At 39.2% G+C, this 16,528-nt stretch overlaps 1 protein-coding gene across 2 annotated transcripts in view; it reads left to right on the top strand.

The window, feature by feature from the left end:
- The window catches only part of tm2d1 (TM2 domain containing 1), a 37,960-nt gene that overhangs the window by 11,911 nt on the left and 9,521 nt on the right, over positions 1-16,528 (top strand). For both annotated transcript variants that reach the window (XM_059031966.1, XM_059031965.1), the window contains exon 5: positions 9,036-9,109. In XM_059031966.1, the coding sequence (XP_058887949.1) occupies positions 9,036-9,109 (74 nt within the window). The remainder of the gene's footprint in view (positions 1-9,035; positions 9,110-16,528) is intronic.

Genomic DNA, 16,528 nt, shown 5'->3' with positions numbered 1-16,528 from the left:
TTCTCTGTGACTGTTCTACCACCTCTCGTGCATTTACAGCGCAGTGCCTGTACTGCTCCTTGCTATAGTCTGGGATAGTTGCCTGTGTTCCATTGAATCTTTCATAGCTGGAGTTAATTGCTTTTATTTTACAACATTATATATGGTAGTAGACATCTTTGTTTGCAAGCCCTTCTTAGTTAGTGTTGACTTGCTGGAGGGTCAAATTGTCCCCTCCCCTTCAATGGCTTCTTTCCTGTCATTATCCAATCAATTGCTTCCCCTGTTATATTATATTGACTGGCATACTTTCAGCCAGTAAAGTCCTTTGACCCAGAGGACAGCTTTGTTTCACCTCATGTAGTATCAAATGTCATGTTTTAAAATGGAAGTACATGTTTGTTATACGTACGTACATCATCTTTCTTACAATGACATCTGAAAGTTTCTTGCACATGTGTGTGTAAGTGATCAGGATGTGACGGTGCTGTTTCTGAAACTGACAACACAAGCAGTCACACACTCCCCAGTTATTTCAGATTTCTGATTTCCCTCTACGGATCTTTATGTTATCACTGTAGTGTACTACTGTGTTGATGCTTTCCTTCGAATTGTTTCTTTTTCCAATATAGTTTTTTATTGGGATTCAATAGGGACTGTAGCAGGATAGCGTCAGGAATGAACCCATGAACCCATGAAAACAATACTGAATATAAAGGAAAGCTGGGCTGGGCATTTGCCTTCACTGACCAATTTAAAATAGCCACAGTACACAGTTACACTCACCACAATCCTTTCAAACACCTTCTCCAAACAAAGGAGAAGGCTTTTAATGAGCCTTTCTGTTTACTACTTTAAACCTTGTTCTAAGTTTTTCAAGCACTATGAAATACATTTCTAAAACTGCATTCTTGAAAAATATGTAATTTGATTTTTCTGAGCTCCCTGAATCTCTGGAATATAATCTATATAATCTGTTTGCATTGAAAACAATAGAACATTGGTCACCTTAATAATTTTGAGTTTACTGAAAACAAAAAGGAATGAAAAAAGAATAATCCTATAAGTTATAATAATACTTTTAGACCTCCTTAATTTATATCAGAAAGTCGCTGTGTGATTAAATATTCTGTGCTTTGCTTCTAATCCACTTGTTCCCAGCACACGCCATCACTGTTTGCAAGAAACATCAATAAATTCACCTTGCAAATTCAGTGTAAAACTAGGCACTAAAGTCTCAAATCGAAAATTGCATTCCGTCAAACAGGCAGATATATCAGACTGATATGACAGAAGGGCAGATTGATAGGAAAAAAAAAGAATGACAGAATGACTTAATAACACTTCATTTACCAACATTAACAGTACACTGTGCAGCGTCAAGCTAGAAATCTGTGTGAACATAATTTTTTTTATTCCATTATGAACCTACACAAATGGGAAATATATAAACATAATGTTTTTTTGTGTAAAAGAGGAAAGATAAATACATGATCTGAAATCAAGTGAACTGAAGCACAATCTCGTAAATGCATCATTGAATTACAGACTTAATAAAAGTGCAAGTGTAATGAAGGTGAAACATAACATTTCTGTTTTGCAAAACAAATAATAAAAATAATACTAAGTTTACTAGTTAAGAACACAGTATATATACAGTTCCGGCAATGTCTAAATCAGATTTGCAGATTTTACCGGAATTGAAGTCAATAAGTAGATGCTATAGTCAGAGGTGAAAGTAACTTTAATTTCTTACCGGTGTAGTATTAATTTCAGGTACGCGTTAAAAAGTGGTACTCTGCGCACTATGCTTGCTCGCACATGCCTAAACAACTTCCACTAAGCAAGCAGGGAAGCGCCCATTCAAATCTGGTACGTTATGCTGTTTTCAGTCTTTTACATCTTTTTAAATTTAATTTATTGTATTTTACAGTCTTTTTTGTCATTTCTTTAATGTAATTTGTCATTTTTCCACCATTAAGAAATTAGTATGCGAATATTTATCATATGCAATACATTGGGTCTTGTACATTTGTTTTATTTGTGCAACTTTGTGGTGGATGTCTCGTGAATTGTTTTTTCTTTTTAGAGAAATTGATTGTCTGTTTCCATTTTAAGTTTGCAAAAGAATAATGTTTAATTAAGGTAAATGTACCTCTTTTTGACAATAGGAAAACACAATTGATTGCACTTGTACCAAAATCTGTCAGTGTACCACTTTCTGATATTACACATGCCATGATTTGGTATAGGTACCACATTCTGACGACATACCACTTTCTAACACTACACTGGCTCTGTGTCCAGATCACAGCTTCTATCAAAATCAAAAACAACGTCCACAAACTTGAACTTAAAGCTTAGCTGTAAACTTCAGGTACGTTCAAACAGTATTCCAATTCCTAAAGAAAAGAAGATAGTGACAGACAAGTTGAAAAATAGAATAATCTAGCAAGAAAAAAATAAATCATTCATTTTTTTTGTATTTTTATTTTGTATTATTTGTGCATTTTTCCTGAGGGATATCAGACAATGTCCGTTAGGTAAACTGTTCCCCCACTACGACCACTAGTTGAATGAAAATTGATTTGAGTTAGTTTCAAGGACTCTGACTCGAGACTCGAAGTCAAGGACTCGTGACTCGGACTTGAACTCGAATGATAGTGATTCAGACTCGAGATTTGAGGACTCCACTACAAGTCTGTCTAATAGTTATGAAACTTGCTATCAAATTTTATTTAGCATAAATAGTTTAGAATATCTGATTCTCGGAGTATATGGAGGTGTCTCTCTGTATATGACATTTCAAATTGTAATGAAAGATTTCATTGGTAATTTTTCTGTGCTGTTGTGTACAGACTGTTCATGGTCATCATATTTTTCTTTGTACTGATAGCTCTAATTTTGCATTATTTTTATTATGTGTGTTACTGACATACTATTGCTCAGAATGTTCTATTTTTAATAAGTAAATGTGTTATGAAAAACATGAATTCAAATTTCAACCCAACAAAGTTAGGATGCCTATAATGTTGTCCGGGCTTCACAATACCATTGTGCATGAGAGGCTATTACAGATCACAGGACTTAATGACTCAGAAGAGCCTGCAATCTAGGACAGTACTTTTAACATTGAAGCGATCTAGTTGATTACAGATGTTGCCTTTGGCTGAATATGCAGTATGGAGCACAGATCGCATTTCAATTGTGTATACGTGAGGCATCTTTCCACCAGATGTCGACAGATCAAAGCTCGGGAGAATGAAGGGAAGGGGTGACTCGTTATTACCTGTCATGGAAATGTATCTCATTACTTTCAGTTAACTCTACAGGAGAACGATTCTTGATTGTTTCTATTATTATTATTATTATTATTATTATTATTATTATTATTATTATTATTATTATTATATTCCTATATTCCTATATTCCTGTTTAACATATTACAATGCTGCACCATGCTACAGCGTACGTACATAACACGTCACATTTTTCCATATCTGAAGAACCACTTATCCAGCTGTCATGAAATATTCAGCTGAAGGTATTGAGACTATCATATTCTGGGGGTATAGGGGACTGTCTTTCTATCCGTTCATCTGTATGTCACTTATGTTTTTGCATATACAGTAATCCGTCGCATAGTAATCCGTAATCTGACTGCACTGGCACCAGAGTAATGGTGGATATGTAAAAAGGTGGATGAATAAATCCTGTTTTAAATACCATTATACACAGCTGTAATAGTGACTGTATTCACACAATTATTGTTTTGAGATTCAGCTTTTATTAGGGATCTCCCCTAAATCCCTTGTTTAGAAATACAGGGTATTAATGCTTGTGACAGAGTAGCCCTCAGCCATGTGGATGCACGCATTCACTGCTGAGTGACAGGTTGAAGTTGATACGCCCCACAGACGAACAGGATTTATTTACATATCAACCCACTGAACATCTCATGTGACACTACCAGAAATGGCAGCGCACAGAGCACATATAACACAATGTAGCAAAACTTTGGTAGGATCTACAGTATCTGAACTAATCTGCTCTGTTCAATAATAAACTAACGTTGCTGAAGAAGTTGATCATGGCGGATAAACGGTGAGGGCGGATATGTGACAGACGGATACGCGACGGAATACTGTGTGAAGAATTGCTAATTCTTCTTCTGTACTATTTTGTACATGCTGTTGGCGTATGTCTTGCTCATCAGCTTTTTTATCACACTGATAGCTCTTCAGCAGTGTTGATTTGACAGCAATGGTGAGGATGTATGTCACTGACATGCATGTTAGAAAGGTCATTGAGCAGAAGTGGCGGTAATACTGAATACAGGGACAGCCTTAATATTGAAGGTGACTTTCTATGCAAATCAAAGGTTAACAAGAGGGTTAACAAGGCCTTTAACAGGGGATTTCAGATTTTAAAAAGAATCCCTATTCTTTCTATTCAGTGTCTGTACAGTTTCTATAAAGTATGAAGCGTTTGTGCACTCAAGAAGCTACATTAGAGCTCTGTTAGTCTAAAACATTAACACTCGTCAGGTTAAAGAAGAATTTTGAAATGAGGGTTGCATCTCTGAGCCAAGGGAAAACATAATAGGAGAATGTCACTGACAAGTAAAAAGAAAACGTCTCTGCACTGCACCTATACCAATAGATAAGAGCATGGGTTCAGTTCTGTATCGGCTCTGCACTGCACCTATACAAATAGATAAGAGCATGGGTTCAGTTCTGTATCGGCTCTGCGCTGCACCTATACCAATAGATAAGAGCATGGGTTCAGTTCTGTATCGGCTCTGCGCTGCACCTATACCAATAGATAAGAGCATGGGTTCAGTTCTGTATTGGCTCTGCGCTGCACCTATACCAATAGATAAGAGCATGGGTTCAGTTCTGTATCGGCTCTGCGCTGCACCTATACCAATAGATAAGAGCATGGGTTCAGTTCTGTATCGGCTCTGCACTACACCTATACCAATAGTTAAAGAGTGTGGGTTGAGTTCTGTAATGTCCACTGTGAGTGTTTTACAAAGTCGTGGTGTTGGAGGTTGCAGTCTGGTTTTGCTAGTGCTATCAAGCAAGCATGTCGGTGTCATTAATCCCCACCACTGCAGTAAATTCAAAATTAGAGCCGTCAGTAACATGCAAAAGTAAGTCACTGTGACCTGCATGCATTGTGTGCACGTTAGTTTGACATACACACTGATGGACAGATGCCTTTATAGATCCCCAGATTCTTAGACCATAAATAGCTTGATTCCTTCATACCCGTTGATTCTGATTCTGACTTAAAAAAGGTATTTTGTAAGTCAGTATTTGACAAGTGGTTCTCTAGAGAAATAAAAAAATGTAATTGTGAAATAGTGAATGCCTCCATTCAGCCCCACATTATGATGCACTCAGTAACTTGAGCTAAAGAAATTTCTTGGCAAGTTTCATCCCAATTGGAGAAACAATTCTTTTATATGTATGTAAAAATGTCAGTGTGTTTGGTGTTTTGAAAAATTGTAAGTTATTTTTTACCTTAGTTCAGAAACTGCTCTTCCATTTCAGTTACCAACGATAGGCTTAAGTAACACAGCCTAGATGAAGTGTCTTTGTTAGAAAGCGTCAGTGTGTTTCTAGCAAACAGAGGAGGTGTTTCTAGATGGCACTGGCTCTTATCATTAATGTTCTTATAAATCAGTACCAAATTATTTTACATAGATGGCGCTGTGCTACAGGGTAGAAGATGATGGGCAGGTAAAAAGTTCACCCTGAAACGGCAGGTTATGAAAATAATTAGAATTTACTAAACAAGGTAACATTTATTGAAAAAATGAATTCATTTGATTATATTATTAACTTGAACACATTTTTTTTAAACAGTGGAAAGAATTACATATAAGCCAGTAGCTAAAACAGTGCATTCCAAACCAGAGTAGTGTTGTGTGAAAATGTGCCATTCCCAATAAATATTGCTGTCATTAGCTCACCCAAAAGGAGTATTATATAAATATGCAATCAATCAAACATGATAGTCTAGCATGTTTTTTAATTAAGCACCTGCAAGACCACAAAAGAGAGTAGTGTTTTAAAAGCTGCCATGTTTGTTACGTGCCATAACCACGTCTGCATTTCAAACCGAGAAGCACCAGACTTTATTTCTCAATTTCCTATTTATGGTGCTTTCCTAATTAGCTGTTTAGTTCTGTCAAGCTGCACATTTATAATAAAGAAATATTGAGTACAACTGAGGGTTTGAGGGGCGACCTTTTGCCAGAGTCCTGGAATTAACCATGCTTTACCTGTTAATCTACGTCTGTGATGAACCACTGATTTATTTGAGGGCTGTAGGAATGAAACTAAGCTGAGAGTGAGTGTGCTTTATAGTTTGTAGAGCCCATTTATCTATCTGTCAGCACGCAGTATATTTGTATTAATAAAAAGGGGTACAAATAGTTTCCATCGTTAATTACGGGTTAGAAATTAGCACTGGCCAGCACCAAATCTTAGGTTTTAGAACTACCCTTGTTTAGGTGTATTATTTCATTCATAATTTTAAAACTCAGTCATATACAGTATATTCCTTACAGTACCCTTCTAATGCTGTGTTTGTAAAACTAAAGAGCCTGCCAACATACAGTAACTAAAGTGAGCACCTTTACATCCTGTCTGTGTGACACAGACTTCTGCTCAAAACATCTCAAATGCGTGTCGCTGCCTGAGCTAGTGAAGGCTCCTATGTCTATTTGTCACACTTTAGAGTTTTTGCATGCATTGGGTAAGCTGCTTATCTGATTGTGATGATACTCGGTTAAGGCACTCTTTTTCATGATACGGATAGCTATCATGAATATACAGTAGTGGCCAGGTTGAATGTTACTAACATACTTATTGTATTAACTTTCTTTTCACTTTCTACTGTACAACATATCATATGACCCCCACAAATAAACTCTGTGCCACCTAACATCCTAGTTGCTATTTATAAATAGTTTCCACTAATTTCTATGCTAGAAAAAAAACATTTTTTTTATAAAAATGTAAAAAACAAAACCTTGCTTTATAGATATCTCTGCTCTTAAGAAGTCATACAGGCCCTGTGTATTATATAGTCACACTCTAATGTACCAAACAGATCCACTAATTTGGATTAAAACTACATTAATAAATAAAGTAACCCACCCCCCAAAGCAGCAGAACACAGGAATGTCCTGATCTGAACTATCTGTCTTCACTTCGTTCTATTGCAGGCTAGTTTTGAATATTTTTCTGTATCATTTTAAAAGTTAAAGAAGCATAATGCTTTCTTGGAAGGTAGCCTGTACATTTTTTATCTTTTTTTTGTTGCTTTTCTTAGCAGGACATAACAGATTTAACAAGACAAGAAATCACTCAGCGCGCCTTTAGGACTGTCACCTGTTGAGTTAAGGGGAAAGTAGGGAGAGGATAACTAATTGCAAAATCTCAGTGTGGAGCATTTTTGTGGTTTGGCAAGAAACAGGCCTCTGGAGTGTGCAGACAGAGATTGTGTGTGTGCGTGTGTCAGTGTGTGCAGACTGAGAGGCTGAGTTTGTGTGTGTGTGTGTTTTCTCTGTGACTTGAGTGTGTGTGTTTTCTGCAGGCGCATCTCCAGACAGCTTCGAGCTCGGAGTGGAGCGCATCTCCAGAGAGCTCACAGCTTCGAGCTCGGAGTGGAGCACATCTCCATTGAACTCGGAGGAGAGTGCATCTCCAGACAGCTTCGAGCTCGGAGTGGAGCGCATCTCCAGAGAGCTTCGAGCTCGGACTGGAGCACATCTCCAGAGAGCTCACAGCTTCGAGCTCGGAGTGGACTACATCTCCAGAGACCTCACAGCTTCGAGCTCAGAGTGGAGCGCATCTCCATCGAACTCGGAGTGGAGCGCATCTCCATCGAACTCGGAGTGGAGCGCATCTCCATCGAACTCGGAGTGGAGCGCATCTCCATCGAACTCGGAGTGGAGCACATCTCCATCGAACTCGGAGTGGAGCACATCTCCATCGAACGCGGAGGGGAGTGCATCTCCAGACAGCTTCGATCTCGGAGTGGAGCGCATCTCCAGAGAGCTTCGATCTCGGAGTGGAGCGCATCTCCAGAGAGCTCACAGCTTCGAGCTCGGAGTGGAGCACATCTCCAGAGACTTCACAGCTTCGAGCTCGGAGTGGAGCGCATCTCCAGAGAGCTCACAGCTTCGAGCTCGGAGTGGAGCGCATCTCCAGAGAGCTCACAGCTTCGAGCTCGGAGTGGAGCGCATCTCCAGAGACCTCGCAGCTTCGAGCTCGGAGTGGAGCGCATCTCCAGAGAGCTTCGAGCTCGGAGTGGAGCGCATCTCCAGAGAGCTCTCAGCTTCGAGCTCAGAGTGGAGCACATCTCCATAGAACTTCGAGCTTGGAGTGGAGCGCATCTCCAGAGAGCTCACAGCTTCAAACTCGGAGTGGAGCTCATCTCCAGAGAGCTCACAGCTTCGAGCTCGGAGTGGAGCGCATCTCTAGAGAGCTTCGAGCTCGGAGTTGAGCGCATCTCCAGAGAGCTCACAGCTTCGAACTCGGAGTGGAGCACATCTCCAGAGAGCTCACAGCTTCGAGCTCGGAGTGGAGCGCATCTCTAGAGAGCTTCGAGCTCGGAGTGGAGCACATCTCCAGACAGCTTCGAGCTCAGAGTGGAGTGCATCTCCAGACAGCTTCGAGCTCGGAGTGTGAGTGAGAATCAGAGCTTACAAAGTTCTAGTTAAAAAATAAAAGAATTGTATTGAATTGCATTATGGTGTCTCATAGCTGTAGCACCACACTCCACTGACCCGCAAGTTTATACCTGCCAGTCGTCCTCTCTGGGGTATCATTAATATCTAGTTTCTTTTAATTAATTTACATTGTTTTGAGTTTCATCACATGGCGTGGATTTGGAACAAAACAATCTAATAATCCTGAAAGATTGGTTGCTCAGCCACCTCAGTGCCAAATAGATGAATGTAAAAATAAAGTATCCATAATTTTTACCCGAGGCAGTATTTCAACTTTGTTTCTATATGTCTTTCTTTTCTCTTTCAGGCTTGTTGAAGTTCTGCACGGTCGGGTTTTGTGGGATAGGAAGCCTGATTGACTTCATGCTGATTTCCATGCAGGTGAGTCGACAGCATCCAGCAACACACATCCTGACCTTTTATTTTATAAACAGTTTCATAGCTTTTGATGTGTGTGTGTGTGTGTGTGTGTGTGTGTGTGTGTGTTTAATTTAATACTCCAACCTCTGGAAATGCCTTTTTACCAGATCAAATTTTGGAATCTATTATCATGTATCCATTCAACCCCCCAAAAGTTTTCACCTAAAATTTGTCTGTCAAGCATGTGAAAATACTGATTTACCTGTATAAATAAATCTGATAAATCTGTATAGTATGGGTCTGTCTGTTCAACATACTGAACTTGAGTACTGATTTAAAGGTTAATCTCACCAGCTTCACAAGGTTTGCCTACACAAAAACAATAGAAGTAGATGAGCTGCTTTTCTGACCACATTACCTGAAATGAATGATCTTTACCAGTTTTACATTTCTGACAATAAACACTGAGGAATTCCCAGGAAATGTTATTTAAAATAAAAACTGAAAATAAATAAATGGTGACCTACAAAGTCACTCTTGCCTACCACACTGTCTAATGGTTGTGCAGATTCATTTGCGTTTGCATTTGGGCATTACACAAGTTTTTCAATTCTAATAAACTCTCCCAAAGGATCTGTTCCCCCACTGCCCATTGCCAGAATAGTGAAGTAAGAATATTAGTCATCCAGCCAGCTGCAACCACAGCCTAGTACTGCTTTAATTAGGATGTGGTGTTTACTCAAGCAGCGCACATGTGGATCTCGTACTTTAGGTACAGTAAAACCTTAAGCTAATACAGGCTCGATATAGAGGCTTGACAACCCCACATTCTAAACAGTCTGAGGTGGTAGTGACACAAGGGTTTCAAGTTTTGGGAGAAAGCTTGTGTGCCAACATCTACTGATGAATCAACTGAACTGAAGTAAAATGCACATACATGGAAGTAAACTGATATAAATAGGACATGCCCATAACAGTCAGCAACTTCATCCATTCATTCATGTGTGCACCTGGATTTTCTCAGTACGGTTTTCTATACATCAACCACAAACAGAAAGCATTATCTTCGTACAGCAAACTTTTACTTTCAGCACTAAGGAACAAATAAGTTAAACCTAAAAAAGACTATTTAAACTTTAGTTGTCTTTCCTTAACCTCTACATGTCGTTAGAAGCGTTAACTTGTTAATTAATATATACATTTGAAATCATTTCCCCGTACCTCCCCCACTTCAGAAGCCAGAGTCTGGTTGAGAGCAAACCTGCAATGTTTTCAAGGATGGCTTCTATTAAGCTGAGCTTCCCAAACTGTATTGGCTCGTGGGCCTCCATGATGATTGGAATCCTGACTGAGATCCCAACCCAATGAATCTGTAGAAACTTTCAATGCTATTATGTTTAAAATCACCTCCTTTTGTTGTACACTGGCACATTATTCTGGATGTTATGTTATCAAGATAAATCATGATAGGGAGTTGGCTGGCAAATCATAACACTGATGGAACATTTGCCAAAAACCAGTGACTGAGTTAGTGTTTGAAATGATCAATGATGACCCATATAGACAAAAGGGCGCTGAAACTGTCTAGTGGCAAAGCAACTAATTTAGTTTCATCTGAAGACTATGATCTGTGAGGTCATAAATAGTCAACACAAGGCAGGGCAACTGAGGCCAATCATTATTACATTTTTATGCAAGATGCAGATGTAGTTTATAATACCTTTCAACCCTATTTGGATGTGTCATGTAGCCGTTTAAGTTTAATTACAAATAAAAATGTGACTTGACTTGTCCCAAGTCTCACTCCAGGCTTTGCACACCTGAATAAAACAACCACTGATTAAAAAGACAAGGCCTGCAGTATAGTTGTGCAGAGGGTTACAAGTGCCTGTAAGCTTTTACACGAACAAAGCAACATTAGACGTAATGCTACATTTGTTTGAGTTTGTCTCTTTCGGATACAGAAGGCCATCTCCCCTCCCTATACAGTAATCCTGACAGACCCATGCTGTGATTCCTGTTTGAACAAATACATTTCATTTGCATATCTTTCTTCTAATAGGGATTGCTTTTTTATTGCCAGTGATTGTTCCTTCAGTTAGTAACAACAAAGATGGATATTTTTAGCCCCGAGAACAACATCCTGTTTCTGTCTCATTTCCCCTATCAATCAGAGGTGATGATGTGATTTATAATTGTTCTTAAATGCAGCTCAAAACACTGCACACGTTGAGAAGGTATTGTTAATGTCAGTGTTCCGTACAGTAAGCTAATTCAGCTTCATCAAAGCGAGATTAGCAAATATGAAGAGCTAGGGCTAGACCTACAGATGTTACAACAAGAACTACAAGCCAAGTTAGAACAAAAAGATCACCCATATAAAGATGTGATATCTACAAAATGGGCCCAGCTTAAAAATCAGCTCAATAAAAATGTCATGAGACACAACTGGAGCTCACATACACATGACCACATGGGAGGCCAAACTAATCTACAAAGTTCAGACGGATTGTATTCCATAGTTCAAATCAATTCTTATATTTGCTTTTTCAACAAGCAGAGCATTTGTCAAATTGTTTGACTGTCTATTTTTAATCCATGGTGTAGGTAAAACCGGCCCTTCCAGTCCAGGTCTGTTAGATCTGTTCAGAAACAGAGTCGCAGACTTCCAATACTTAGAATAGCTATGATAATGAACTAAATCTCCATTAAAGTTAAGTCCTGTATAAAAAGTCATGGTGGTTTGTCTCCCTCCATTCTGACCTACCCAGAGTCACGTCCAAGGTCTGATCAAGGTTTAATCCCCTTCCTACAAGTCTTCATCGGAATAGAAGCTGCTGTAGAGCTTCCTGTTCCAGAATGTGGTGCACAATAAAAGCAAATGTACTTTCAATCTGCTCTAACAGGTGGTGGATTCCATTCTGTCTGTCCGAGTGCTACCTTGGGCATCAAACATAGGGCTTGGCTGTACACTTAAGGAGCTTGTCCTTGACGGCTTTAACTCCTTCAACCTCCAGGTCTGGCAACTGGTTACAGTCCTATGTCTCGCCTTACTCTCACTGTATCAAAATTATTTAATGGGTTCCTTCAGAAGACAAGCCATTTATCACTGTCAAATAATACTTGTTTGGTTTTTCTGTCAAAGCTATATATAAAAAAAAAAATCAATACAGCAACTAGAAGTGTGGTAACTTGCTGGATAAAATGGGTTCCACTTGATAGAAGAGAACAAAAAAGTCTGGAGACAAAAAGATAAGCAACAAAACAATAAATAACTTGTAATCCAGAGTCCTACAGAACAGGAAAAGGGGCCCAGTGATAATGCTTCTGGTAACACACACTGCCGGTTTCCTCCATATAAGGTTAATAAGCATAAAGCTCATCTCCATTAGTCCAGGAAGGCAGGTGTCCATTGATCCAGCATTTACTAGGCTACTAATGCCACATTTCTACACTACAGTCACTTCCATCTGCAGTCACCAATCTGCAACCGTACATTATACAGAAGTCAACGATCACCTCTAGGCATCATGTTTTTCACTTTCACCATCAGCATGAATTTAGATGAGCAAGTCTGATTTCCCAGATACAAATGAATCATTCTTGTTGAGGTACACCCCCGTATATATCGAGTCCCTGATGTAGTGCTTATAATAACATCTTTAAAGCCTTGGTTATTGAAGCTACTACAAAAGCTACTACTATGGATAAGACATGGTCAAGGTGCTAACTTGGGACAACACGCTCTAGCTTTCTCTTGCATTAAGTAGGCTGTTATATATTATTATTATCCAAGGTGACTTGCAGATATTACAGGGCAGTAATGGGTTACAATGCAGCTTAATATTTAAATACAGTGTAGTTTACAGTAAGTGCAAATAATACAACTAAAATACAATTGATTCCTACCTATTAGAAATTATAAAGAACGTTTTCTTTAAATATGTAAAATGGTTTACCGTGGTTCACTTTTTTTTTTGTAGTTTCTATACAGTGAAATGTTTGTTTATTTTAGGGGCATAGTCTCAAAGGACTTACGCACGTGAAGATGGGTTTGCGTGGGGTCGGAGCTGCTATTTGCATTCTGAACAAGTGAGAAAAGCGCGCACACATCTGGAGCTTCAGGGCACGCAGGATTAAAAGTAGGCGTGGTTTCACTAAAAATAGGAGTTCCCACAGATACGCGGAAGACATTTGCATTCTGAAACGGCATTTACGAGGAGACACCACATGTAAACTACTCCAGGGGTTCTCAAACTGGGGTCCGCGGACCCCTGGGGGTCCTTAGAGACCGCCCAGGGGGTCCGCAAAATATTAGGGGAAATAAATATCTCACCGCACGTATGCAATGCCTACCGGAACAGACGCATATAATCATAATTCCTTAGTGGTGCATGTACAGAAACATAGTACAGTAAGAGTTACTAACATTTAGGACAGTAAGTACCCCAGTCACCGCTGGGGAGACAGAATGGGATGTTAATGTTGCCCTTAACGTGTAAATTAAGCATTACACCTGCGTAACTCCGTACGCAGCAATAATAACACTATGTAACGCAATTTTTGTTCCTGGGTAGTAAGTGTTATTTCCTAATTGCTTATGCCTCAAAAGTATAGAAAATGGCTATTATTCCCCACAAACTTTGCTTTTGTGACCAGGACAGTGATATTTTGAAATTTACCGATTTCCAATGAGAAAATGGGCGAATTTGTGTCTTTTCATTCACATAGTCAGAAAAAAACAACATATGAATCCAAATTAACATGTATTTATACTAAAGTAATACAAAAATGACTACAAAAGATTTAGAAGTGAGTAGTTTTTCGAGGTTTACGATTATACTGTAAATCACTTTCACGAATCAGCCCCCAAATGTAGTCTCCCATCACGTTCTCGTTATACTGTCCTTGGTAGCGGCGTTCAAAGTCCAGTATATCCTGGTGGAAGAGCTCGCCTTGCTCCTCCGAGTACGCTCCCATGTTCTCCTTGAATTTATCAAGATGAGCATCAAGGATATGGACTTTGAGGGACATCCTAAAGCCCATTGTGCCGTAGAGTCTCAACCAGCTCCACATAGTTTTCGGCCTTGTGATTGCCCAGGAAGCCCCGAACCACTGCGACAAAGCTGTTCCAAGTCGCTTTCTCCTTACTAGTGAGCTTCTTGGGGAATTCATTGCACTCCAGGATCTTCTTTATCTGTGGTCCGACGAAGACACCGGCTTTGACCTTTGCCTCAGACAGCTTAGGGAAGAAGTCTTGAAGGTACTTGAAGGCTGCCGACTCCTTATCTAGAGCTCTGACAAATTGTTTCATAACGCCCAATTTGATTTGCAGTGGTGGCATCAGCACCTTCCGGGGGTCCACCAGTGGCTCCCACTTGACGTTGTTCCTCCCCACAGAGAACTCGGTCCGCTTGGAAGGGTCCACCATGCAGAAGTAGCAGTTGCTTGAGTGGTTAGTGGGTTCCCGCCAAATTCTTGGGATAGCGAACTTCATGGCTCTCTTTTCCCCTCTGTACCATCCTACAAAAATACATTTATTTAACCATGACTAATGTGTAAGAGATTCTCGCAACATTTTTCATATATGATATATTTTTTCAATAACATTGAAAATTGTAAAACATTTTAAAATTAAAAGCTTTTACAATTTTAAAAATTAACAAATTTTATAACATAAAATTCCGAGCAACAATTGTCCATCTTACCTTCCAGAGTTTTTTTTGCAGTGCTCGCAGGTGAAATGAGGTGCCCAGGGTTTGTCTTGATCCCCGACAGGCATGCCGAAATATGCCTTGTAGGCCTCACACATCTTAGCAGATGCTTCCACGGAGTACTTTTTCACTCTTGTCTTGATAAATTGGCCGCAGACATACCAAAATGCGTCTGCCGGATGCTTGCAGCCTCTTGATGCCATCTCAGAAAAATGCAGATATATATCCACTTAGGCAGCTGGAACTAAACTGAACTGATGGGCTTAAGGCCCCTGTATTTATACTACTATTTATATTACTGGAAAGTTCTAGACGTTACTCCAAGTTTACTCAGCACTGAATCTATCTGGAATGTTCTGGAAAATAGGTAAATTTCAAAATATCACTGTCCTGGTCACAAAAGCAAAGTTTGTGGGGAATAATAGCCATTTTCTATACTTTTGGGGCATAAGCAATTGGGAAATAACACTTACTACCCAGGAACCAAAAAAAAAAAAAATGTTACACGGTGTAATCATTAAAATGATTAAATGTTTTTTTTTCATTCATATTTTTTTTTTTTTTGCAGTGTCAACTGTCGCTTTTTACATTCTATTAATAACTAATATTGCCCTAATAATTTGCACTCCCGATCAAATCAGAAAAATTAATCAGCAAGATTAATTAAACTTTTCATATTAACAAAGGCTTAATACGTACAGATAAAAACATATTGCAGTTTAAAGGCAACTTTAAAATGTTCTCAAATCTCGCCGGTTAATATGAAAACTATGGTAAGCCTACTAATAAGCGTCAAATGCAGAAATGCTTGCAACAGGAGCTCAGTGACGTCAGTCTGAGACGTATTTGGCGGGTGGAAGTGGAAGATATTATTAGTGAGAGAGCAAACATTAAGAAAAATGGATAAGTATTTAAAACGTCCATGTACTGCTAGTTGTGCTGAAGACAGTGACAATGCCGAGTCCAGGAAAAAGCAAAAGAAGAGAAAGTTTGCTGACAGTTACATTGATTTTGGTTTTATGGAATTTAGTGATGGGGCGGCCGCAATGCGTTGTATGCTTACAAATTCTGTCAAATGAAGCAATGAAACCTGCAAAGCTGAAACGACATCTTACTACAAGGCACCCGGAATACAAAGATAAATCCAGAGACTTTTTTAAAAGAAAGAAGGAAGAATACAAATCGACAGAAAACTAAAATGACAAACATAACGGTTCCTGAAAGCATCCTTCTTAACAGCGCTTTGGATTGCAAAGAGTAAAAAGGCCCATATTATTGGAGAAGAACTGATTCTTCCAGCTGCAGTAGAAATGTGCGAAGTGATGGTTAGTGAAGATGCAAGGAATGAAACTGAAGGCCAAACCACTTTCTAACGACACAGTAAGTAGGAGAATTGAAGAGCTTTCAAGTGATTTGAAATGCGAGCTCACCGAAAGGCTACGTACTTGTGAGCAGTTTGCAATTCAGCTTGATGAGACAACAGATGTTGGTAATGCAGCACAATTGTTAGTTTATGTTCGTTATGTTAGGTTGGGGGAAATTGTGGAAGATTTTCTTTTTTGTCAGGAGTTACTAGAACGTACAACAGGTGAAGACATTTTCAAATTATTGGATGATTTCATGAAAGCTGAATCTCTAAACTGGGAGAAGTGTGTTGCTGTTTGTACAGACGACGCGGCCTTCATTAGCCTCTAGGGCTTCTCTGGTCTTTCTGCATCTGATTCAA

The sequence above is a fragment of the Acipenser ruthenus genome, chromosome 10 (genome assembly GCF_902713425.1).
Source record: "Acipenser ruthenus chromosome 10, fAciRut3.2 maternal haplotype, whole genome shotgun sequence".
Classification (NCBI taxonomy): domain Eukaryota; kingdom Metazoa; phylum Chordata; class Actinopteri; order Acipenseriformes; family Acipenseridae; genus Acipenser; species Acipenser ruthenus.
Note: the sequence above shows the minus strand (reverse complement) of the source record. Positions and strands in the feature narration are given on the sequence as shown.